The sequence below is a fragment of the Lotus japonicus genome, chromosome 2 (assembly GCF_012489685.1).
Source record: "Lotus japonicus ecotype B-129 chromosome 2, LjGifu_v1.2".
Lineage (NCBI taxonomy): Eukaryota > Viridiplantae > Streptophyta > Magnoliopsida > Fabales > Fabaceae > Lotus > Lotus japonicus.
Genome location: NC_080042.1, coordinates 67167924 through 67192869, shown reverse-complemented (window position 1 = coordinate 67192869; position 24946 = coordinate 67167924). Strand labels below are relative to the sequence as shown.

The 24946-nt window shown below is 35.7% G+C and overlaps 2 protein-coding genes across 3 annotated transcripts; one reads left to right on the top strand and one right to left on the bottom strand.

Annotated features, from left to right (window-relative positions):
* Positions 1 to 6327: 6327 nt before the first annotated feature.
* LOC130738967 (probable chlorophyll(ide) b reductase NYC1, chloroplastic) lies at positions 6328 to 11523 on the bottom strand. Of its 2 annotated transcripts, XM_057591152.1 has the most exons (10): positions 10971 to 11521; positions 10790 to 10868; positions 10546 to 10681; positions 9566 to 9640; positions 9260 to 9455; positions 8613 to 8681; positions 8380 to 8519; positions 8058 to 8180; positions 7580 to 7772; positions 6328 to 6838 (listed from the first exon to the last, which is right to left on the bottom strand). In XM_057591152.1, exons 1-10 carry the CDS (start codon positions 11316 to 11318, stop codon positions 6653 to 6655), a joined length of 1545 nt encoding a protein of 514 aa, XP_057447135.1. In that variant the 5' UTR covers positions 11319 to 11521; the 3' UTR covers positions 6328 to 6652. The 2 variants fall into 2 exon arrangements, with proteins under 2 accessions (XP_057447135.1, XP_057447134.1); XM_057591151.1 differs by having other exon boundaries at positions 10790 to 11523.
* An 8703-nt stretch (positions 11524 to 20226) lies between these two features.
* Positions 20227 to 24497, top strand: LOC130738966 (uncharacterized). The gene is made up of 7 exons (XM_057591150.1): positions 20227 to 20638; positions 21479 to 21589; positions 21711 to 21809; positions 21921 to 22034; positions 22110 to 22413; positions 23201 to 23340; positions 23453 to 24497. The coding sequence occupies exons 1-7, from the start codon at positions 20501 to 20503 to the stop codon at positions 23987 to 23989; spliced, it is 1443 nt and encodes a 480-aa protein (XP_057447133.1). The 5' UTR covers positions 20227 to 20500; the 3' UTR covers positions 23990 to 24497.
* Positions 24498 to 24946: the final 449 nt, after the last annotated feature.

The following is a 24946-nucleotide window of genomic DNA, read 5'->3' as shown; positions in this document are numbered from 1 at the left end:
TTGTGGACAAAACTTCTGGAATGTAGATCACATCCTAACATTAATATAGAATATGTAGAAAAATAGCCTTCTGTCTATGAGTAGTTTGAGACTGGAAGAGACATATTCAAATCAATTTTTTTTGGCAACTGCAGGCTTGTGAGGAATTGTGATTTGAGAATACGCACGTTTGACTTGGAAATTTCCCTTTTGTTCTGTTTCTGAGACAGAAACATTGACACATGGAACAAATTAATACACTTTCTAGAAATTGAGCAAGAGTTAGGGAAGTTTCAACTCAGGGTGTTCGATAGGTTATGAAGAAAAATATTGCATGGAATTTTGGCAAGCAAAACACAGAAAGAATCATAATATGTATGATATTAATTGTCATGTTTGCTTCTTTAAGATAAACAAAATTTCTCTTGAGAAAGTAAATCATTTTTGAAAGGAATTAAAGTAACATTTTTCATCTAGGCCATCATTACAAGAATAAGGCTTATTAGCGTAGGTATGTGAGGTAAAAGTTGGGTTTATTATCATCGGAATGTGAGGTAAAAAGCGACACTGCAATCAATTTAATGTAGGCGCCAAATTAGCTCATGATAATTTGTTTGAAACTAGAACCGTGTCCAACAATTTGCAGAAGTCTACACTAACTACTGCTGTACACTTGATAAAATGACAGACATTGTAGTTATTTATAAGATGAATGGTTTAATGATTGCAAAATCGTACGTAAGATGAATGGTTTAATGATTGCTTAGTTACTTATATAGAGAAATGCATTTGATAGTATTGAGAATGATAAAATTCTGTATTGTTTTCATAATTTGTGAAGAACAACTCTGATGTATTTTCAAACTTTTAATAGTGATTAGTTATTTTTTTAAGAAAAAAATTTTATATATATATATATTAGCCACACAACATAAATTTTTTGGACCTGTCACTACTGACATGCTCATGGAGGGTACCCAAAAACTAAGTGACTCAACCAAATCATGATTTAAACATCGGCTATGTTTGGCATGCCATTTCAGCTAGCTTATAGCTTATTTGACTAGCTTAAAGCTTATTTGACTAGCTTAAAAGCTCTTTAAAAGTGTTTGGTGAAGGAGCTTATTTCAGTAGCTTAAAGCTTTAAGCTATAAGCTATCTCAGGTAGCTTATGGCTATGTTTGGCATGTTTAGCTGATAAGCTAGCTGAAAGCTGAAAAGCTAGCTGAAAGCTTATAAGCTAGCTGATAGCTGAAAGCTGATAAGCTAGCTGAAAGCTGATAGCTGAAAGCTGAAAAGCTACGTGATTGAAACAAAAGTGTTTGATAGAACTAGCTGTTAAACAAGCTGAAATCGTAAAATGACATAAAAGGACATACTTGTATAATTATTTTTATATTACATTACTTTATTTTCACATTAATACTAATATGATATTAATATTAAAATTATTATCACTTTAAATATTTTTATTAGCTACAGTTATATATCATCTTAAAAATATAATACTTATTTTTATTTATTTTTATTAATATAATATTTATAATACTTGTGGTGCGCAGCGGTGTGGCGGGAATGGTGGCGGAAACTACATACGTAAGTGGGGGAAGGAAAAATAAGTTTAGTGTTTTTATAAATATATAAGGGTAATGGTAGAATTTTAATAAAATAATAAGGATAAAAATGAGAATAAATTTAATAAGCTATAAGCTTTAAGCTATAAGCTACCTGAGATAGCTTATAGCTTAAAGCTTTAAGCTACTAAAATAAGCTCATTCACCAAACACTTTTGAAGAGCTTTTAAGCTAGTCAAATAAGCTTTAAGCTAGTCAAATAAGCTATAAGCTAGCTGAAATGGCATGCCAAACATAGCCTATAGCTTAAAGCTTATAGCTTATTAAATTTATTCTCATTTTTATCCTTATTAATTTATTAAAATTCTACCATTACCCTTATATATTTATAAAAACACTAAACCTATTTTTCATCACACTTACGTATGCAGTTCCCGCCACACCGCTGCGCACCACAAGTATTAAAAATATTATATTAAGATGATAAATAACTTGAGTTAATAAAAATATTTAAAGTGATATTAATTTTAATATTAATATCATATAGATATTAATGTGAAAATAAAGTAATGCTAAATATAAAAATAATTATACAAGTATGTCCTTTTATGTCATTTTACAATTTCAGCTTGTTTAACAGCTAGTTTTTCCAAATACTTTTGTTTTAATCATGTAGCTTTTCAGCTTTCAGCTATCAGCTTTCAGCTAGCTTATCAGCTTTCAGCTATCAGCTAGCTTATAAGCTTTCAACTAGCTTTTCAGCTTTCAGCTAGCTTATCAGCTAAACATGCCAAACATATCATCTAAATTGCATCGTGAAGTATGACAATTATCTATGAATAGTTGAAATTATGTGGGGAGAGCATGCCTCCTGATCGGGGAGCCGATCAAGACTACCCAGAAAGGGGTAGGGTGTGAGGGATATGGTGAAGACACTGGGAGGATGGAGAGGACACTCTGGTGTGAGATGAGCGATCGCCTTGAGGAAACTTGGGAGGGGGGTCCTGCAGAGACTCTGAAGCTTAAGTTAGTTCTAACTCTTTGGAAAATATCTTTAAGTGTAGTAGTTAGAAAAACCTACCTTGACTCCAACTGAAGGAGCCTTTTATACCTGACCATCCAGAGTCAGGTTATGAGTGCCTAGGTTCTAGGGGGCTCCCTGGTGTTAGATCTCTTTGTGTCTTCTGCTGTCCGCAGAGATCCAAGGGCCAGGGACTCCTAGTAACCAGGGACTATCCCTCGAGCCTTGCCCCTATCTACCTGTGTCGAGGCTCAGTGTCAGTGAGGTGACACCTGACGTGACTCTCCGCATACCCTTTGTTGCTTGGCCGCAACTAATGTCATTATCGAACTACTGGGGCGCGACTCAGTCTGACCGTCCACACTTGACATGATCTGTCCCACTAGGGTGAAGGGTGTGTTCGTCCCTCGGGTCCAACCGATAGTTGACCGTCCATGTAGGGGCCGACCATTCTTCTTATTCCCCAGAACAGTAGTCCCCTAGCTTTGGTCCACAAGGATTGTAGAGCTTAAACTAAGAAAGCCTGGTCCGGCAGTCCAACTGGTCGGGTGAAGGTGTGGTCATCCCCCGGGTCCAATCGATGGTTGACCGTCCATGTAGGGGCCGACCATTCTCCCTATTCCTCAGAGCAGTAGTCCCCTAGCTCTGGTCCACAAGGGTTGTGGAGCTTGAGCTAAGAGAACCTGATCTGACAATCCCACCGATCGGGTGAAGGGTGTGGTCGTCTCCCAGGTCAAACCGATGGTTGACTGTCCACGTAGGGGCCGACCATTTTTCCTATTCCCCAAAACACCTCCCAATTATGGGTATCTAACAGATAGGAGCCTTCCTCATCTACTTGGTTAATTTGTTAAACTGTAAATAAGTGCAGTCTGAGAACACAAATGGACGACTAAATTAAATAAGGTATATAGACAATTATTTTATCGTATTTTCATTTGTTTTGTCATTTTTTGCTTGCTGTGTTGTTTAAATCCAACAACAATCTATGGTGGGTGTGGGAGTCAGATTCACATGGTCATCGTCACATGGGACATCAAACTGTCAATTGTTATATTTGTTTCATAATTTATGCCGTGACATTCGCTTGTGTTGACTATCTCGACCAAAATATATGAGAATGCTAACACAAATATCTCAGGTAATGATGCATGCTGAGTATTCTTTTTGCGGCAATTGCATTTTTTTTTCCTCCATCTACGTGAAATATGTGATTTGTCTCTATAATCTTCAAAACAAGTCGTTTTAGTCTCAAATTTGTACTAAGTTATGACAATAAAATGCTCCGACAGACGTTCGAGCACCAGGGCTGGCCCAAGGGTATAGTCACCCAAACCTACAAATTTTTTTTTACTAAGAAAAAAAGACCTCCAAAAATATTTCTTTACTAAGTAAAAAATGCCTTAAAAAACCAAGCATTAATACTAAGTCAAAAAGACCCAAAAAAATGGCCTCATTTTAAAGTTAACTTTAGGCCTCATTTAGTGTTGAGTCGGTCCTGTACATTTGTATTTTCGTTAAACAAAGTTGGATCTTATGTTAAAATATGGGAGTTGTCTAAATGACTCATGTTGAAATTTGGGTTAAATAACCCATTGTCTAGGTGTACCAATCACATTTAAGATAATTGATTGAGTTTTTATATTTTATTTAGGATTAAATATGTTTTTGGTCCCTAATTTATACAAATGAATCTATAATGCTACCTGAAAAATAAAACACAAGTTTTAGTCCTTAAAATTATTTTTCACATCTATTTCAGTCCCTCCAAAATTTCTTCCACTAAATTTAGTCCTCTCCCCTCATAATTATTTCAAAACCTAGAATTTTATATATCCCAAAACTCAAAGAACGTAGTCATGGGATTCTCAGATCACTTGGTTTCATGTTGTTGTGTTCTTCAAATTTAAATATATAGAATAATGAATTTGGCAAATCTATTTGTTTTGTTTTGCGTTATCTTGCTATGTATTTCTTCGTTACTGTAGGTGAGCCTTGGGCCACCGTTTGATGTTTTCTGTTCTATATTTGAATAATATTTGTCTTTCAACAAAAATGAATTCATATAACCTGCGTAGGACCAAAAAATGGCTTCCTATACCATATGCAAAAATGGAAACGTGGAGTTATTCCTGTACAATATGAAATAATTTGATGGGAGAAATTTTAAGGGACCAAAATTGTCACGTATGTTTTATGATATCATAAGGATCATTTTAGATTAAATGTAATTTTTCAAGGACTAAAACTTTTGTGGTTTTTTCCAGGTATCATTTTATATTTATGTGTATGAGTGAGGGACTAAAAACATATTTAACTCTAAATATATTATAAATAAAATATAAAAAATTCAACTAATTTATCTTAAATGTGATTGGTCCACCTAGATAATGGGTTATTTAACCCAAATTTCACCATGTGTCATTTAGACAACCCCTAAAATATGTTTCTTTGATTCACATTAAACTCAAGGCGTAACTATTCCGTTGGTATGTTGAGATATGTGAAATCATTAGCTCGGCTCTAATGCCAAAATAAACTTACATAAAGGTCAGTTAGTATGAGATTGACACATCACTTTAAATTTCTCGTCCTCCTCTTCGATTAATCTCGAACCACCCACTCAAAACAACCACATGCAATCTCAAATATAGTAGCCACCATACGTGAACACCAATTCCCCTTCCCTTACAAAAACCCACTGTGAATTCCACCAGCACTACCATCGACAAAGGAAACGAGAATGACATTGATCATAAAGGTTGGGATGCATGCTTGACGGTGAAGAGGTTGATGGAACCATACAGGTGTTCCAAGCATAGAACAATATAAAGCATAAGAATGAACAAAACGATGTCGGGTTGAAGTGGAAGAATGAAAAATATCATGTGCAAGTCACATGACCAATCCTACACATTAAAAAATTCTTACATATATGCCACACCACTCACATGTGTAACCATCTTAGCAATTTACTATATACTTAAGGGTGCACAAGACCCATCCAAAGTCTATTCAAATCGCACCTCATCAGGTTACTTCGAGTTTATGGACGGATTTGGGTTTAAAAAATTGACTCGCTCAATATTTAGAGTCGGATGAAAGACAAGCACACCCGTCTCACGAATACTCCCACTAAAATTACATCTCATTGGCATTTCATTGTAAAGTTAGATTGGAATATTGTACCTAGTACAAACAATCTACATATGTGTAACTTATTTTAGAAATCATAATAGGATTGAAAATTAACATTTTTACATAATGAGAAATATTTATAAATTTTTTTGTGAGATTTTAACTTGTCATTCAACTTGTCTTTCGAGTTAATCCAAACTCGTCATTTTGTCATTTTGTGTCCAATCTTTCGGAAACCTGCATCTCTATCAGTTTTTTCAGGTCTAGAGACAAGTTCAGGTTTAGAAAGCTAAATTGCACATCGGGGTAGATGAGAGACCAAAGTGCAATTAAACTGTTTTTTTTTAATTTGCAATTGAGAAGATACATTTCCCCTATTTTGAGGGAATAAATTCCTAATATAAAAGGGTAGCTATATTATATGAACCATACACTATTTCTCGAATTAGCACATTAAATAATGTTCCATACATATATTTAACATAAACTTCACTTGTTTTTTACATAATTAAAACTATTTATACATTTATGCTCTGCAGAATTTCACGTGCAGTTGTATGCCCTTCAAAGTTCAGAGTTAATCCCTAATAAACATACATTTAAATAAATACAACATTGAACATAAAACATGAAATTTCACTACAGACTACAATTTTAATGAAGGCTATACATAGTACATATTATGACTATAAGCATCTCAATGGAGAAGCTTGATTGCTAGGAGCCTATAATGGAACTCCTACAACACATGAGGAACCAAATCTTTGAGCTAAAAAGTTACATACAGCTAGGAGGGTTAAGAAACAATTGAGTTCAGGTGAACATGCTGAGAAAAAAACATCCACCTTGTTTATGGTTTGATTTCATTCTTTTGAGTTGATGATTTCAGCTTTTCAGGCACCAATAAATGTAGATTTACTTTCAAATTGGCATAAAGAGATCAAGTTCCTGGCAAGTTGTTGCCAGTGCTGGAGAGGATTATGAAGGCACAAACAACTGAAAGTGAGAAGACTGACAGCCATGTGTCCTCTGTGTACATTTCCATTGCATCATTGATCGAGAACCGGGCGCGATTTTCAGCCCAGTTACGAAGCCGGTCTGCTTCTGCTGCATACAATGCTCTCCCCTGAAATATACACATTGCTGTAAGTTCTTGTTAAATTTATATTTCCTATTCAACAATTCCATAGCTCTATAAAGTTGGATTCAGGCAAAAAAGAACATGCAGTTGAACAGTGAAAGAGTTAATACTAAACACTTCAATGACATCAAAGAGTTCAAACTAATCAAAAGGGGTCAAATCAACACTGATGACCAGCATGAGAACCAGATTTAGAGGGAGCCTCAAAGGGGGAGGTTCTGCACCAATGGGCCAATATTAAAACCACAAAGAGAACCAAATACCACATCTTTACCCAAAATCTCAACATAGATCCACTACAGCCGAATTCTCTGCTGCAAATTCTTGGATTTGGCTCCTCTAAAGTGAGTTTAGAGGGTAAAAGTAAGTCATTCTACCAGTAATAGTGAATACCTAATTTGAAAAGTCAATAAAACAACTTAATCAATGGTGTAATGACTTACATTTTAGAGGAGCCAGACCCCCAAACTCGAAGCCCTCAATTTTTCTATTAAATGGTTCAGATTGATTTATAAAAGGTTAAATTTGTCAAAACTTTCAGACACTTAAACTTTTGATGCTTCAGAAGCTGTAGGGGCATCAGAGGATCTGAATTCCCAAAATCTCGATACATTGGGTATGTGGGTCACATCTCTCATATAGTCTTTAAGTTACAAATTTTAAACCAATACGACTACAAACTCGCACTTGCATTAAAAAACAGATCTTCAAAATGATCACCCTTACCTGAGCATCAAACCAACGACCCCTTCGTAACCAGGCAGTGACCAAAGCAAGTAAGATTCTCGGAGGAGTCAAGTAATTGATGGCCTTGCCAGTTCCCTTGACAACCCGCATCCTTGGAACTAATGTTCTAGCAACAGTTTCAGGAAGCTCACATATGATGTTAAACATTTGCCTGTTTTGGACAGTTGAGCCACTGCGCAAAAACCAACGTTAACACAATTATAAAAGCAATACTGATTTGATCAGGGAAAGTTGCTTGAAACAAACACATTGAAGCTTTTTAATTCATGGGGAAAGACAGAATGACTGTCACATTCGAACAAATAACTATTGTTATAAGAACAATGGAACTTTATACATTATCAGGCTTTGGAATGTGACCCGCTCCAAAATTAAACAATATACATTATCAGGCTTTGGAATGTGACCCGCTCCAAAATTAAACAACCAGTTCAGAAAACCAAGAAAGAACAGGTACCTTAAAAGCAGATCCGTAAGAACCATGCCTGGAGATGCTGTATGAACACCGACTTTTGATCGCTTGCATTCCTTCAATAGTGATCCTTGAAATTGCCTAAGGCCGCACTTTGTAGAACCATATCTACACGTTAAATAAAAATAAGAATAGTAAGCATCATTAGCAACCACCATTCACCATGACTTCTAAAAAACACCCATCCACACATTTGATAGCACAAAGAAATTATATTTTTGTGAGTAACTAAAGTTCCAAGAGCTTAGTGGACTTGTTAGCATTCTCCCAAAAGAGAAGAAAATAAATTCTCAAGAGAATAACTCACACAGCTGTCAGAGGAGTGCTAGTTCCCCCAGAACCTGCACCATCCATATTAAATATGTGACCTGCCTTGACCTGGTTTCTCATAATACGCATGGCTTCTCGAGTACAAAGGATAGATCCGACTAAATTTGTTGAGACAATCTACACACACATCAACTTTTTGGGATAAGGTTGAAGATTATAAATGATAATTCTGGAAAAAAAATATATAAGAAACAATTTGTTAACATATACCTGTTGAATATCTTCATCACTAAATTCAAGCAGCGGTCTAAAACCTTTATTTGCCCCAGCATTGTTAATCTGTTGAGAGGTTTGAACAAAAATGTGAAAGATTAGGACCAGAAACAGGAACTGTACTCTGCAAGATATAAGCAATCCTAAAGGGAAACTTAACTTTCACCGAAGAGATAACAAAATTGTTAGGACTAAATTTCTTCCACTTATTATCCACTTACACCAATAGAATGAAGGAGGAAAAGAGAGAGAAATAATATTGATGTGATATGAAAAGAAGAAAGAGATAGGAAGACAAAATAAAATCTTCTACTTTAGAGTATGCATATATTTCTATGTCCTCATAACAATAGAACAAAAATAACATGAGTATGATTGATAGATAGTCAAGGTTTGCTGCTGCCAAAACTGATAGTTTTGAGTTATAAGCTTCAACTTGTAGCTAAGTATTAAGATTTAGGTTTTATTATTATGTGTTCTCTTGATTAAGATAGCATTAATGTAGATACAAAATAAGGGACACAATACAAAGTGTCTATTCATAGTCATACTTTAGCATAGAGATATAGTTAGTGAATATAACATTTTCTTTTCATTCAAGAAACTTTATGATGCTCAACAGCAAGAACAGCTGGAATCCTTACCCAAATGTCAATATAACCAAGCTCATTGACAGCAAAGTTCGCCAATCTCTGCACATCACGAGGCTCGCAGACATCACAAGCAATGCCTACCACCTTTGCCTGAGAAAGTTTTGTTAGAGTTGAGCCAACTGCACTGGCAATTCCTTCCTTCAGATTTTCCTCAAGCTCTTTCACAGTTGCTTCCACAGATTCAGGGCTGCCATCACAAAATGTGAAAGTGAGAGCTATGAACTGTAGTGAGTAAGCGAGCCAAAAAAATATATTACTATGATCTCTATAAAATGTCCTCATAGTTCGAAATATCACCTGCGAGAGGTAACTATTACACGGTCTCCAGAAAGAAGAAATTCCCGAGCCAGGGCCTTGCCCAATCCCCTTGTACTGCACAACCATTTACAAGATACAATAGACAATGTTATTGTTGTGATACATACTTTTAAATATTATCAAATGAGCCAATTTGAAGAGCCATGTATTCATGAAATGATAATGTGCATGTTCGGATCAGCATTTGTCACAATTGTGATCATGGTAAAATTGATTGTGGTAAAAGTGAGTTGAAAGTGAAGTGAAATTTGTTTGAATATATTTATGAAAAACTATTTTTGTTGGGTAATGTTGTGGAACTGATCAGTTGCAAATTCTCACAATTGATTATGTTCATCACAGAAATTACTCTCTATAACTTCTACCAGAATCGATTCTGGGTATGAAATCAATTATGCGGAATGACTCCCATATATCAATATTTTCATCTAGACTTTATTTTCCCCTGACAGAATGATTCCGGAGTCTCCCAATGGAAACCAGTTTGGGAGTGCGCTGAGAAACCTCATAATTGATTTTGAAGCACAAAACATGGTGGAAAATTCATTTTCACATGTTTGGATACTTTCTATCATAATCAATTATGGGCTCAAAATCAACTATATAGAACACACCTGGTGGTAGCATGTGCATATTGATTATAATACTCATACCATTTTGGTCATTACACACCTAAAAGCAATTCTAATCAAAGTTATCCAAACAAATTCTTACAAAAATCACTTTTCTGATAAGTGTATCCAAACATAAATCACGTTACGCTAACACACTTACAATACTCAATTCTGCAAGAATCAATTCCGCAAACGCTAATCCAAACACACTCAATATCTTGTGCAACAATTTGATATATATACCAGGTTTGCAACAAGCCAGATATATTACAGATTGCACAAGCTCATTCAACAGCGAAAAAGTATGGAAATCAATAGCAGAAGAAGAGCATTATGTTAATATACCTCCCTGTGATGACAACATTACGTGGACCAGCACGGCAATGTTCCTCCAAGACCATGTTAGCACCAATCATTGTCCCAATGATAACTCCTCCAAGCCAGCTATACCATATCAATGCATCCATCTGATTGTCTCCACCTTCACAAAATTCCAAAATAATTCAAGTTCAACATTCCATTGATGCATATAAAGGGCCAATAAATTTCCACACACACATTCACATAGTAAAGTTGCACATGTACCAACCTGACATCTGAAATCCAATTGCAAGAATAACCCCAGTGCTCATCATGGTCACAATATATCTTCCAATTTGAACAGCAATCTTGTTTTCACCAATTGAAAAAACACAGTTAAATACTAATTCAAAATTCAACACAACAAAATTGATAGAACAGTTACAGGTACAGCAGAAAAAGTAACTTGCCGAAGATAACACTTCCTCCACTTTCACCATAGCTTGATGAAACTCATCCTCAGATTTAGAACCCCCCATGAAATTCCTCAACAAGACAGAGTTGAGTGAACTCCAAAACCCACTTTCCCTTCTAATTTTCACCTCATTTTTCTTCAAAGTTCGAATCTTTTTCTCCTTCAAACCCTCACTCTCCTCACTCTTAAAGGCCCTACACTGTTTCACAGAAAACCCATCAAAATTATGGCCTAAACCAAGCACCCCAGGAGAACTTGATGACCCAAAACCCCTCCTAAGCAACCTCTTCCCATGAATATTGAAACTTTCTGGAAAAACATGGAGCTTCACAACAGTAGCCATGGCTAAGATAGAATAACACAAAGATCAAAGTTTCATAGAAATGTTGGAACAAATTGAGAAGTGTTTGAAATTTTCTGAGTGGCTTTATTCTCTTACTTATTGTTATCTTGTTTGTGAAGATTGAAAACTATGTTTCTGGAATTTTCTGGTTTTTCAAAATATCTCAAAGGTAGAAGAAGCATTGATTTTCGGTGTATGTAACGTAAGAGTAACAAAGTGGAATGTGATGACCACACGTTGAAGCCAAACCTCATCTTCATGGGGTTGGGGACACATGGCATGGTGGGTCTGTGGCCACATCACTTTTTTCTTTCGGATTGAGATTAACCTTTCCAAATTTATCATCATAGGTTAAAGAACAAGACAAGGAAAATAGGAAAATTAGATAAGCTTGTTTTGATTATTGCCTAACTAAGCAATTTTATTTGAATAATGATAAACAATTATAGTATTATAGTATTGCAGAGAAAAAAATAAATTTCTAGGGATAATGATTCAAGAAAATGAAATATATAGTGATTTTCAGTTTTACTCTGTTTTAACTTTTTTTTTTTTTTTTTGTGATTTTTAGTTTTAAAAAGTTGTGATCAACTACGTAAATTGTCTATAAAAAAATCAACTACGTAAATTTACGATAGTTATCACTATCACTATCATAAGACATCTCGTATTAACATTACTTTGTGTTAAAGATGGTTGGTGGAAGAGGAGGCGGAGGTTGATGTTACTTGGTGGCAACAACAGTGGTGGTGGCGGCGGAGGTCGGTGGACGTGGTGGTGGATGGTGCTAATGGGGAAAGGGTGGAGGACGGATGGGTGGTGGTCGTGGCAATAGTTGGTGGTGGTGGTGGTTGTGGTGGTGGGGGTAGCAGTTTGTGGAGGTTGTCGTTGGCGGAAGTGGCACCGAAGGTGGTGGTAGCAATGACTTTGGCGATGGAGGTTCTCGATAGTGGCGGCGAGAGCGACGATAGCATAGTGGTGGCGGCGGTAGCATAATGGTGCAACAACAATGGTGATGGTGGTAGTGGATTGTATGATCTTGAAACTAAAACTATAATCTCAAAACTATTTATTGTGGTTTTAGAAATTCGCGTAAAATCATTTTGAAATTAAGTAAAAATTCATTTCAGTTCTATTTTTGCCGAACACATTTTATTTTCATATTTACTTTTAAAAATCAAAATAAAAAACCACAACCACCTCAAATGAGCCCTAAGGAATTTGACATCTATTTAAACTGTAAAATTAGTAAATTGTTATTTTTCATTTCTTTTCTTAAAGCAGGGTATTTCACAGCTCAATAAGTTTACTTCATTGATATCCAAACTCTTAAACACTTGTTTCAAAGACAAAGGGTTGAACAACTACACAACCTCACTTATTTTAATTTGCTATTTTTCATATTAAGAATATCAATGGATTTTCCTTGTATGCACCAATAGCGTAAGAAATTATACACGTATATCTAATCACATCTCTATTTTTATTTTATATATGGCTTAATACATCAGAAGGCCCCTGAAATTGTAAAGGGAATCAGTTCCAGGGCCTGAAAAATTTTTGCATCAAATTGGGTCCCTAAAATTTTTTTTTTAATTCAATTAAGGCCAAATCTCAATTTTGTCCTAGTCATCAATTACACGTGGCTTTTAAAAATAATTTTTAATTCCAACTCAATAATTTAATCAGAAAAAAAATTAAAAACTCAATAAATACCTAATCTAATAATCTTTAACTAAACAAGGGTGCTTTTAGTAATTTTCAATAACTAAATATATTTAAAAAATTAAACCCTAAAAGCAGAAGCAGAAGCAGAGGAGGAGCAGGAGCAACGTGCGGCGGCGTGTTTCTTGGAGCGGAGATGGAGAAGGAAGATAGCAGGCTGAGGCACGTAGTTTCGTTTGAGAGGTTAACAGAAGTTCAGTTCATGGCGTGTTTCCGGTTCAAGCCAAGGTGGATGGCGCAGAAGATGAGAGGGGAAGCGAGATTCTGTTAAAGACGCGACTTCTGTTGGTTGAAACCAAAGATGGATCCCACATGGAATCCGATCCTCTACACCATGTTCCTCCCTCTCCCATGCTCTGTTTATCAGCGCCGGGACCGATCCGTTTAAAACCTTCCACCTTTCGCCTCCTCCTTCTCCTAATTATTTTCTTCCCTTTGCGCCTGGGAGCGAGATCGCAGGAAGGGGAGGAGATTGACGAACATGGCGCGATGGATCCATCAACAAACACCAAAGATCTCATCTTTTTTGCATTTCTGGGTGATTTCTGTTACTGGGTTTTTCATCTTTCTCAGCGGCGACCAAGCTTCGATCTTCACGAGGGGTCATGGTGAAAATCGACGGTGACAAGAGGAGGGGTTTCAGTACCAGATGGCTTTGGCATATGCTCCCTGATCTGCATCATCACCAGAGTGTCTTGAGGTCGCCGGTGTGGAAAAGAGGTTGGATCTCTGCTATGGCTGGTTTAAATGGCTAGGAAAGAAGGGCTGGGACGGAGGAGGATAAGATGGTGGTGGTGATCAGTGTGAAGGTGGATACGGTGGTGGCAGTGGTGGTAGTCAGTGGATCTCTGCTATCTAACATAATCTAATTAGGGTTCAATTTGGGGGAAGATTTGAGATTTGGTTCAATTTGGGGGTGAAAATATTTTAATTAGGGATTGGTTATAAGGATTATTAGATTAGATTATATTATTATATTAGTTTATTAGTTAGATTATTAGATTGTTTAGTTAAGGATTATTAGATTAGGTTTTTTATTAAGTTTTTAATTTTTTTTTCTGATTAAATAATTGAGTTGGAATTAAAAATAATTTTTTTTAAATTTTTTTAATTTAAAAAAAATTATAAAAGCCACGTGGAATTGATGACTGGGATAAAATTGAAGGCTGACACACTTTGGCCTTAATTGAATTAAAAAAAAAAATTCTAAGGACCCAATTTGATGCAAAAATTTTTCAGGCCCTGGATTTGATTCCCTTTACAATTACAGGGGCCTTCTGATGTATTAAGCCTTTATATATTTTTGAGCTCAAATTTAATTATAACATAACAAATTAATGAATTTTAATTGAATGAATATGTAGGACATAGTAATTAAACTAATTAACCTATTTATAACAGTGTTTTTTAAATGATTTATAACAATGTTAATAAAAATAATATTATTTTAATATGAAATATTAAATTAGTATAAATGTTAGATTTCCACTTTTTGTAATTAAAAAAATTAAATGATAGTATAAACATTAAATTTTAGGCTTAATACATCAGAAGACCCCTGAAATTGTAAAGGGAATCAGTTCCAGGGCCTGAAAAATTTTCGCATCAAATTGGGTCCCTAAGAAATTTTTTTTGATTCAATTAAGGCCAAATCTCAGTTTTGTCCTAGTCATCAATTACACGTGGCTTTTATAATTTCATTTTAATTAAAAAATGAAAAAAAATAATAATTCCAACTCAATAATTTAATCAGAAAAAAAATTTAAAAACTTAATAAATACCTAATGTAATAATCTATAACTAAAGAAGGGTGCTTTTAGTAATTTTTAATAACTAAATATATTTAAAAAATTAAACCCTAAAAGCATAAGCAGAGGAGGAGGAGCAGGAGCAACGTGCGGCGGCGTGTTTCTTGGAGCGGAGATGGAGAAGGAAGATAGTAGGCTGAGGCACGTAGTTTCGTTTGAGAGGTTAACGGAGGTTCAGTTCATGGCGTGTTTCCGGTTCAAGCCATAGTGGATGGCGCAGAAGATGAGAGGGGAAGCGAGATTCTGTTAGAGACGCGGCTTCTGTTGGTTGAAACCAAAGATGGATCCCACATGGAATCCGATTCTCTACACCATGTTCCTCCCTCTCGTTGGAGGCTCATTCAGAGCTTGTCTTCAGGGGAACCATGAAAACGATGCCGTCGAGCTCTGCCTTGAGAGCGGAGACGCTGATACTAGAGCGGAGGCTTTCTCCCATGCTCTGTTTATCATCGCCGGGACCGATCCGTTTAAAACCTTCCACCTTTTTCCTCCTCCTCCTCCTAATTATTTTCTTCCCTTTGCGCCTGGGAGCGAGATCGCAGGAAGGGGAGGAGATTGACGAACATGGCACGATGGATCCATCAACAAACACCAAAGATCTCATCTTTTTTGCATTTCTGGGTGATTTCTATTACTGGGTTTTTCGTCTTTCTCAGCGGCGACCAAGCTTCGATCTTCACGAGGGGTCATGGTGAAAATCAACGGTGACAAGAGGAGGGGTTTCAGTACCAGATGGCTTTGATATATGCTCCCTGATCTGCATCATCACTAGAGTGCCCTGAGGTCGCCGGTGTGGAAAAGAGGTTGGATCTCTGCTATGGCTGGTTTAAATGGCTAGGAAAGAAGGGCTGGGATGGAGGAGGATAAGATGGTGGTGGTGATCAGTGAGAAGGTGGATACGGTGGTGGCAGTGGTGGTAGTCAGTGGATCTCTGCTATCTAACATAATCTAATTAGGGTTCAATTTGGGGGAAGATTTGAGATTTGGTTCAATTTGGGGGTGAAAATGTTTTAATTAGGGATTGGTTATAAGGATTATTAGATTAGATTAGGTTAGATTATTAGATTAGTTTATTAGTTAGATTATTAGATTGTTTAGTTAAGGATTATTAGATTATGTTTTTTATTAAGTTTTTTATTTTTTTTCTGATTAAATAATTGAGTTGGAATTAAAAATAATTTTTTTAAAATTTTTTAATTTAAAAAAAATTATAAAAGCCACGTGGAATTGATGACTGGGATAAAATTGAAAGCTGGCACACTTTGGCCTTAATTGAATTAAAAAAAAATTTCTAAGGACCCAATTTGATGCAAAATTTTTCCAGGTCTTGGATTTGATTCCCTTTACAATTACAGGAGCATTCTGATGTATTAAGCCTAAATTTTATGAAATTTCAAATTAATATAAAATTATTATACTATTAATTTTGTAAATAATAAAAACTGGACAGATTTTTCTGACTGATATAAAAACAGTTGCATGTTCTTTCTAACAAAATGTTTTTTCCGGGATTCGAGTTTGTGTTATTATCCTTCCGGGAGTCTACCTTACTTACCATTAGACCAATAGCTTAATTTTGAAACAATGATTTATAGTCATTGCGAATTTTATAAAAGGATAAAAGTTAAGTACAATTTTTTTTTTGTTGTTGTTTAAGTTGTTGACCAATGAAAATTTAGTTACTCAGTAAGTTAATGTTTTATTATTCCTGAACTATAAGTTTGAGTCCGCATGTCATATTTTAACGTGACAATAGTAAAAACTACATACATAAAATTATACTGAAGTTTTATTCTTTATAAAATAAAGTAACAATTTTAAGTTGGCTTCTATGATGAAAACTTGAAAAGTATGTTGACGAGTCTTTCATCCACAAAGAACTCAAGTTAATTACCTATTCTAGTAGGTTGGTTTACCTGTCGAGTTAAAAAATGAAACTAAAAATGCATTCCCCTAATTCTATTCAGGATAGCTCTAATCTATATCACTTTCATTAAATTTTACGTAGTTTTTTCCATGTAAAAAATATTAAAATCATGATAAGTGACGCCAACATAGTGCATACATATAGTCCATTTATCTTGGTTACTATTTCATGTGGCGAGCCTAGTTAATTGAAGGGTGTCTATAGATAACATAGACTTTTCGTTTGAGTTTCCGACATTTTGTCCCTCTAATATTTCTTTCATACGCTTTGGTACTTCACCCCTTCCGCCCTTTCTCTTCCTCCTTCTCCTCCTACTCACCTTCCCTTCTCTCCACCATTATACCCGGCTCACAACCATCGCCATTTTTTCCAGCCATCCCCACCCTATCGGCCTAGACCAAGTGGCCCCAAACTTTTTGATCGTAAACATTGCCATTGGATTGTCAATTATTGAAGTTAATTGTTTTTTTCTCTTATAATGAACTTGATTATTGAAGTTAGTTCAAGTAATCAAGTTGGCAATGGACAATTATTGAAATTCGTTAAAGCAAATACAGTTATGGAAAAAGACATGACTAACCTATAATAAATAACATGTTTATTTACTAAAACTAAAATTTCTTTTGAGTATCTTGTTTGTTAAGTTTAGAGAAAAAATTGATTTAGCATTTGGCTTTGATGTTGATACTAATTTTAATCGGTTAGATTATTTAAAAAAACTAATTGGTTAGTGTAAGTCCTAGAGGTGTAGTCAGGATTTTTCGTAACGCAGGGACTGATATTGAAAAAAAATTCAACATTTTCGAGTACACGATAGAAGATTACGATAAAGCCAAAATTATAATGGGCGGAAGCAAAAATTTTAAAAATTGATTTATTCACCATGGTTTTCTATTGTGTTTCCAAACATCACTATGACTTATAAGAAGATATAATATTTTTTTCACAAATACTACATATGCATATCAATTGATACTACAAGCAGGACCGGTCTAACACTAAATGAAGCCTAAAACCAACTTTAAAATGAGACAGTTTTGACTCGGTATTAATACTTGGTTTATTGGGGCCTTTTTTGACTTAGTAAGAAAATTTTGAGGCATTTTTTCCTTAGTAAAAAAATTATTTTTTTAGAGGCCTAAAACTCTTGCTTGGGTGGCTTTACCCTTGGACCGACCCTGACTACAAAGTACAATATGAGTGAAAAAAGATTAAGGATATATGGTTAGCTCTATTAACCATCGAGATCATAAATATTTTTATATTCTATTTACATCGAAAACTTAGGAGTTGGGGTGACCATGCCATGAGAAGGTCACCCCTTCCCTCCGCCCCTAGTAAGTCCTACCAACGTAAAACTAATGCAAGTAATACAAATATGGATTTATTACCCCAAAATTAGTGTTGGCTAAGCTAAATCTACGACTCATAAAAGATTGGTTCTTCTTCATTTGTGACTTATAGCCTAATGTGTGGCGTCTGCCATAAGAAGAAAGTAGCGTTAGGTACATCGACACTAATTTTAAATGATACAAAAAAGCGGTTTATACCTCATTCCATACTCTATTTGCAAACCCTAGTTCCCTTTACTCACTATCATTCTCATTCTCGTTTGCCCCTTGTCGTTGTCGTTCATGCCCTCAAGAAGGGCCTTCGGGAGCAAGTTCTTGATCTCATCCCCTCATAAACTGTTGCCACCAAGGAGCAACGAGATAAGTGGTGGGAGCAGTTTCAGGTAAATTATGCAATCATTAGTTATAATTGCATAATTAGTTAATTACTGATATTGTCTTGTCAAAACTAACTAATTTGAGCAGTTTCTTTTGCTGATAAAGTGAACTTCGGCTCCTTAGCATCATGGGCATGTCAACAAAACATTTGGATAACAATGTTCTCACGAAGGCTATGATGGTCGTTGGAGAGACTCATTACAAAATGTTTGTTAGTTGGTTTGAGTTTGATAGGTCATTAGCAAAATTTTGGGAACCTTGTATTATAGAGACACCGTAGAAATTTCTATCAATTTTTTTTATATATGTAACTTTTTCTTTTTACAGGAGAGTAGCTTTAACTGGGCGAGCTCTTCCTACATTAGCACGAAAAAAAGTTTGGAGAATAAGTAAACGATCGATCTGAGTCAACAATTGTAAGTCTTTTATACGCCATCATGTTTTCATTTGTCATTATGCTATTTATATATGTTTAGGTTGTAACTAAACTGTTTATGTTTTCCTTGTATTAGACTCAATATTACGAGAACATGAAAGAGGTATAACCTCAGCCTAGTGAGGGCACTAACGTCATCCCCTCCATCGTAGATGGAGCTACCAATCTTCTAGTATGCCAGATTATACGGCGCAGGAAACTGGTCCGCCAATGTCATGGATAATGTCACCCCACTCTAGAGAGTCCTGAGCATCCCACAACGAGGATGGTGGTGGAGATGAATAAGAGACCATGTAAAGTTATTGTTAAGAGAACCAATGCAAAGAGAAAAGAGGGAGAGGAAGAAGAGAGAAGAGAAAACATGTCTACTAGGGTTACATTGTACAACTTGTATTACAATAGAAAATAAAACTAATCTAAATAGTCAATAGACAACAAGTAAAAGACTATACTACCCATAAGACCTAAATAATAAAATAAGCTTATATAATCTAACAGTTGCAACGCCGAAGCTGAAGTTGGATGCGCCCACAAACATTAGAGTTGTCATAGTTGACTACTGAAGTTGTCAAGGGGATGGTTGCAACTACCAAAACCAAAATGTTGAGATGACAAATGCAAGGTCGTAGATTAGAGCCACTCCATTCCAGAAATTGTCCAGAGACTTTCGACACAGGCATCCATCAATACTAAGCATTTACCTCAAAATGGTCATAATGACTAGTCCCTCTACTCCCTTTAGCATTTTTGCTATAATTATGACTTTTTTGTATTTATTTTCATATAATGTGATTTTTTTAACATTATTTATTTGAATAATGCACTTTGTATATATACATTATCATTTGAGATTTGAATTCTTTTGTATATGCATTACCTTATGACCTACTTATAGACTAAATTTGTTCTTATAAACGGTTCATATTAGCTTAATACATATAGCTATTTTGATAAATAAACTTACCAAATTATCTTGTAATTAATAAAAGTTTATATCGGTTATAAACACTATTAATTTTTGTTTACCCGGACAAATCCTAAATTTTTAACTCTGTTCTCTTACATGTACTGATGTACCAAAAGAAAAACTCTATTCTCTTACAAAATACTACCAAGTTTAAAATGCTGAATTAGATAAATGTGTTTTTTAACACCCAAAATTATCATCCTTGTTTAGCAATTGTGACTATAAATAATTTTATATACTATACCACCAAAAAAATAAACCTACCTATAATCAAAACAAATAATTACTATATTGGTGAGGAAGAAAGAGGGAGGAAGAGGATGAGAATAGGTGAGAAATGAAAGAAAATGAAGGAGGAAAAAGATTGAGGAGGCGCAAGAGTAGGAACCGCAGAATGCTCAATACCAAAAACTCAAGGCGCATATTTAGCTGAATAAACAAAAAAAACACACAACACTCTCTTTCTCTTTCTCTTTCTCTTTTTCTCTCTTGTTTCTCTCACCACTCTTCTTCAATCTTGGACCACTCTCTTCTTCCTTCCTTCCCTGTGTCCTGTCCTGTCATTCCATCTTCTTCCTTGGAATTCAGCATGAACAGGACTCAGGATCAAAGGTCAAGGCCTGCTAAGCCCGCCACCATTCATGCCTATGCTCTTTCTGGGGACCTTGTTGGACTCCAGAGGCTACTTCGGGATAACCCTTCTCTTCTCAATGAGAGAAACCCTGTTGTAAGATCTCTACTTTTCTTCATTTTGATCAATTGGGTATCTTCAAAAAATGATCTTTTTTGTTGTTGATGGTGTATGTTCTTCATTGAGTTTAAAAGTTAGATCTTTATTGTGTTCTGTGTGGAAAAGTTCATGCTTTTGTTAATGGGTTGGTGTTGGTTTTGAATCATCTGGATTCATGTGGTTAATGTTCAGATCTACTTGGTAGTGACTCTTGGATTAATCAACCTGGTGTAGTTTGTCTCCTTGGTTAATATTATGATAGGTTTGTAGATACAAGTGATGCATGTTTTATCTTATGAAAGACCAGACATGGTAGGGTGGTAGGAGAAGATAGCAAACTTTAGATTACCTTGATTGCTAGCCTTGCTAATTCCTCATTCTTAGCTATCCTAGTACTTTTTCCTTTCAATATGAGAGAAATGTGATAGATGCATAGTGCCTTGGGTGTGGAATAGCCTGGAAAATGGCAACAATGGAGATTGCTCTGGATGGTGCAGATTATTGGCAGATGGAAGTTGCTTGTAGAAGAGGAATTTAGTGGATTTTCAAAGGGAAAATTTTAAAATTTTCAAGGGAAATGGGGAAAGGATTATTTTTATGGCTTCTCTTAGCTGATATTTTTTTGGGTTTTGGGGTTTATGTGAAGGGTTTGGAGGGCATCATAGAATTGATGATCTGTTTCTCCTAGTGCTTCCTTTTGGGTTTCTAGTAATAAGGTTTTAAAAAGGTGTCTATATCCTGGCATATTAATTTCTTACTTTACAGGTTTCCATATGATTCATGTTAAATTTTATTTACATTGTATGGCTGAGATCTAATTTTTTTTTTCAAATACAGATGGCACAGACACCACTTCATGTTTCTGCCGGTCACAATAGGGCTGACATAGTTAAGTTTCTTCTTGATTGGCAAGGACCAGATAAGGTTGAGATGGAGGCCAAGAATATGGTAGGCACTTACAATTTTTTTACTGAAGTTGTTGCTAGAATTGTAGAATGTAAATGTGTATGATCTGGACTTCCAGGAACTGTCTTGTGATTCTAAATGATTTTTTGTATTCCTATTACAGTATGGAGAAACTCCTTTGCACATGGCAGCAAAAAATGGATGTAGTGATACTGCACGGTTACTTCTTGCTCATGGTGCTGTTGTTGAAGCAAGAGCAAATGTAATTTTTTTAAATGAGTTTTCATCTGTCATTTAATCTTATTTAAAACCTGGCAATAATTATTTTTATAATTCATCTCATATGAAAGTTTGTTCCTACCTTTTCTTGCAGAATGGTATGACACCTTTACACCTTGCTGTGTGGTACTCGCTACGAGCAGAAGAAGATATCTCGGCAGTGAAAACATTGCTCGAATACAATGCTGATTGCAGTGCTAAGGATGATGTAATCAATTTTAAACCTTCTTTTTGTGCTCAAATGGCTGAAATCATAATACTTACTCAAACCTATGAATTGCAGGAGGGGATGACTCCTTTAAATCATCTTTCCCAAGGCCCTGGAACTGAGAAGCTCAGGGAATTATTACACTGGCATCTTGATGAGCAGAGGAAGAAACGAGCCATTAAAGCCTGCAGTGAAACAAAATCTAAAATGGATGAGCTCGAAAAGGAACTAACTAACATTGTGGGTCTTAATGATCTAAAAGTACAGCTACGCAAGTGGGCAAAGGGCATGCTTTTGGATGAGAGGCGCAGAGCTCTTGGTCTGCATGTTGGCACAAGAAGACCCCCTCACATGGCCTTTCTTGGAAATCCTGGAACAGGTTATTGGTGACAGATTGTTTTTGGAATATCATGCTCGTATTGTCTGTGATCAGTATTGGAAAATTTGCTTATCCTGCTCTTAATTTTAGTTTTTCCCATTTACCATTCCATGCTATAAAAATTTATTTTTGTGTTCTTTTTGAACTCTCATTTTCTATTGGGAGCCACTGGCTCAGCCTTCCCTTTGTATGTAGACTTTTGCATGACTACTCACTAATTGGTACAGAGGAATGGTGTTTAGATCTGAAGTTAATTTATTCACGGATCATTGAGTTTTCATGGAGTCTATTTCCTTTGGCTCTTCACATTTACTAATGCCATGATTTTTAGCTGCTCTTTGCCTTTCTGATCGGTTGGTTCCTCCACTAATGCAGCATCACAAGCTAAGCATTTCACTTGGTTTAGATTGATGAAAATGAGCATTACTGCATGCCTGATGACACTGATATATCTTTGTTTATATAAAAAATTGAATGCAACAGCAGCTACATCAGTCTTGTGTGCTTTCTTTTTGTCATGTCAACTCCTATTTAGGTCTTTTGCTTAATGCAGCATTACAAGCTAAGCATTTCACTTGGTTTAGATTGATGAAAATGTGCATTATTGCATGCCTGATGACACTGATATATCTTTGTTTATATAAACAATTGAATGCAACAGCAGCTACATCAGTCTTGTGTGCTTTCTTTTTGTCATGTCAACTCCTATTTAGGTCTTTTGCTTATTTTTGGTGCCTTTTTCTTTATGGATCTGTACTTTCCGTAAGTTAACTTCTGTATTTAATAGGTAAAACTATGGTAGCAAGGATCCTTGGAAGATTACTCCACATGGTGGGAATTCTACCTACTGATAACGTGACAGAAGTGCAGCGAACTGATTTAGTTGGTGAATTTGTTGGTCACACTGGTCCTAAAACCAGGCGAAAGGTATGTTATCAGCTTCGAAATTCTTCATCTCTTAAGTCTGTTTTGGCTTTTAGAAACCAGATTTGTCTGTGTTGTTTAACAATTGAGTTCAAACTTCAAACATTGTATACAGATCAAGGAAGCAGAGGGGGGGATTCTTTTCGTCGATGAAGCTTATAGACTGATACCGATGCAGAAGAGTGATGATAAGGACTACGGGTTGGAAGCCTTAGAGGAGATTATGTCTATCATGGACAGTGGAAAAATTGTTGTAATATTTGCTGGGTACAGTGAACCAATGAAACGAGTAATTGCTTCTAATGAAGGTTTCTGTAGAAGGGTCACCAAGTTTTTCCAATTTAATGATTTCAATTCAGAAGAACTTGCACAAATCCTTCACATCAAGATGAGTAACTTAGCAAAAGATAGTTTGCTCTATGGATTTAGGTTGCATCCCTCTTGCAACCTAAAAGCTATAGCAGAATTGATAGAAAGGGAAACAACAGAGAAGCAGCGTAAGGAGACAAATGGCGGTTTGATAGATACCATGTTGGTTAATGCCAGGGAAAATTTGGATTTGAGGCTTAGCTTTGAGTGCATAGATACAGAAGAACTTCTTACCATCACACTGGAAGATTTAGAAGCAGGTCTTCACCTACTATCACATTAATCATTCTTTTAGAATGTTCGGATTAGCTTCTATTTTCTTAGAATCAATTCTGGCAGCTAGAAGCTTACTCACAGAAGCTTCTCCCCATAATTGATTATGGATTTAGAATTAATTATAGAAATATTTCCGAACATGCACATAGGCAATTAGATGTTTGGAGAGGTTCGTGTTTGCTTACCTCAATATTCATCATTGGCTATATTGCAAGTTTGCAATTGCTCATTGAAGAGCTTGTCATGAATAAGTTTGCCATAGAAGGTGGATCATTTTTTGGGAAGCTTTTTCTTTTCTCCCTGTAATTGATAATGTTATATAGGCTCCATTGGCTCCATTGATGCAGCACTTTGCTTTATTTTTCTATGTGTATACATTGGCTCCATAGGCTCCATTGGTTTCATTGTGTATTCTTTGTATGTTATTCATTATTGTAGGACAGTAATACATCCCCTCTCTAGTTTGTGGCTGTCCAGAAATTTTCCATTAATATTAAATATTGAAGTTTTGTAAATTGGTGATAATTTCCTTTTGTTGCACACGTATGTATGATGCTGAATGGCTGTTGGATTTTATTTTTTGATGAAAGGATTTATCAAGTTTTTGGTATTTAAAAATTTGAGTAAATTTGTGTTGAAGGGGAAAAAAGATAATGAAGACGTGGAGGGCCAGAACACTCTTTTGAACACACTTCCACACGCTTAGGGGTGGAAATAGGTCAGGCGGCTAGTCAGGGGCCTATGGCTCGGCTCGTCTGAGGCTCGGCCCGGCCTGACTCGTTTATTAAAAAGACCAGACTTAGGCTTTTTAAAAGGCTTGTTTAACTAAAAATGCCAGGCCCAAACAGTTTAAAAAACCTATTTGGCCTGATAGGCCGGCCTACTTATATACTCCCTCTGTTTCTAATTATAAGACCTAGTTTTAAATTTTTCATGTTCCTAAATATAAGACCTTTAACAATAA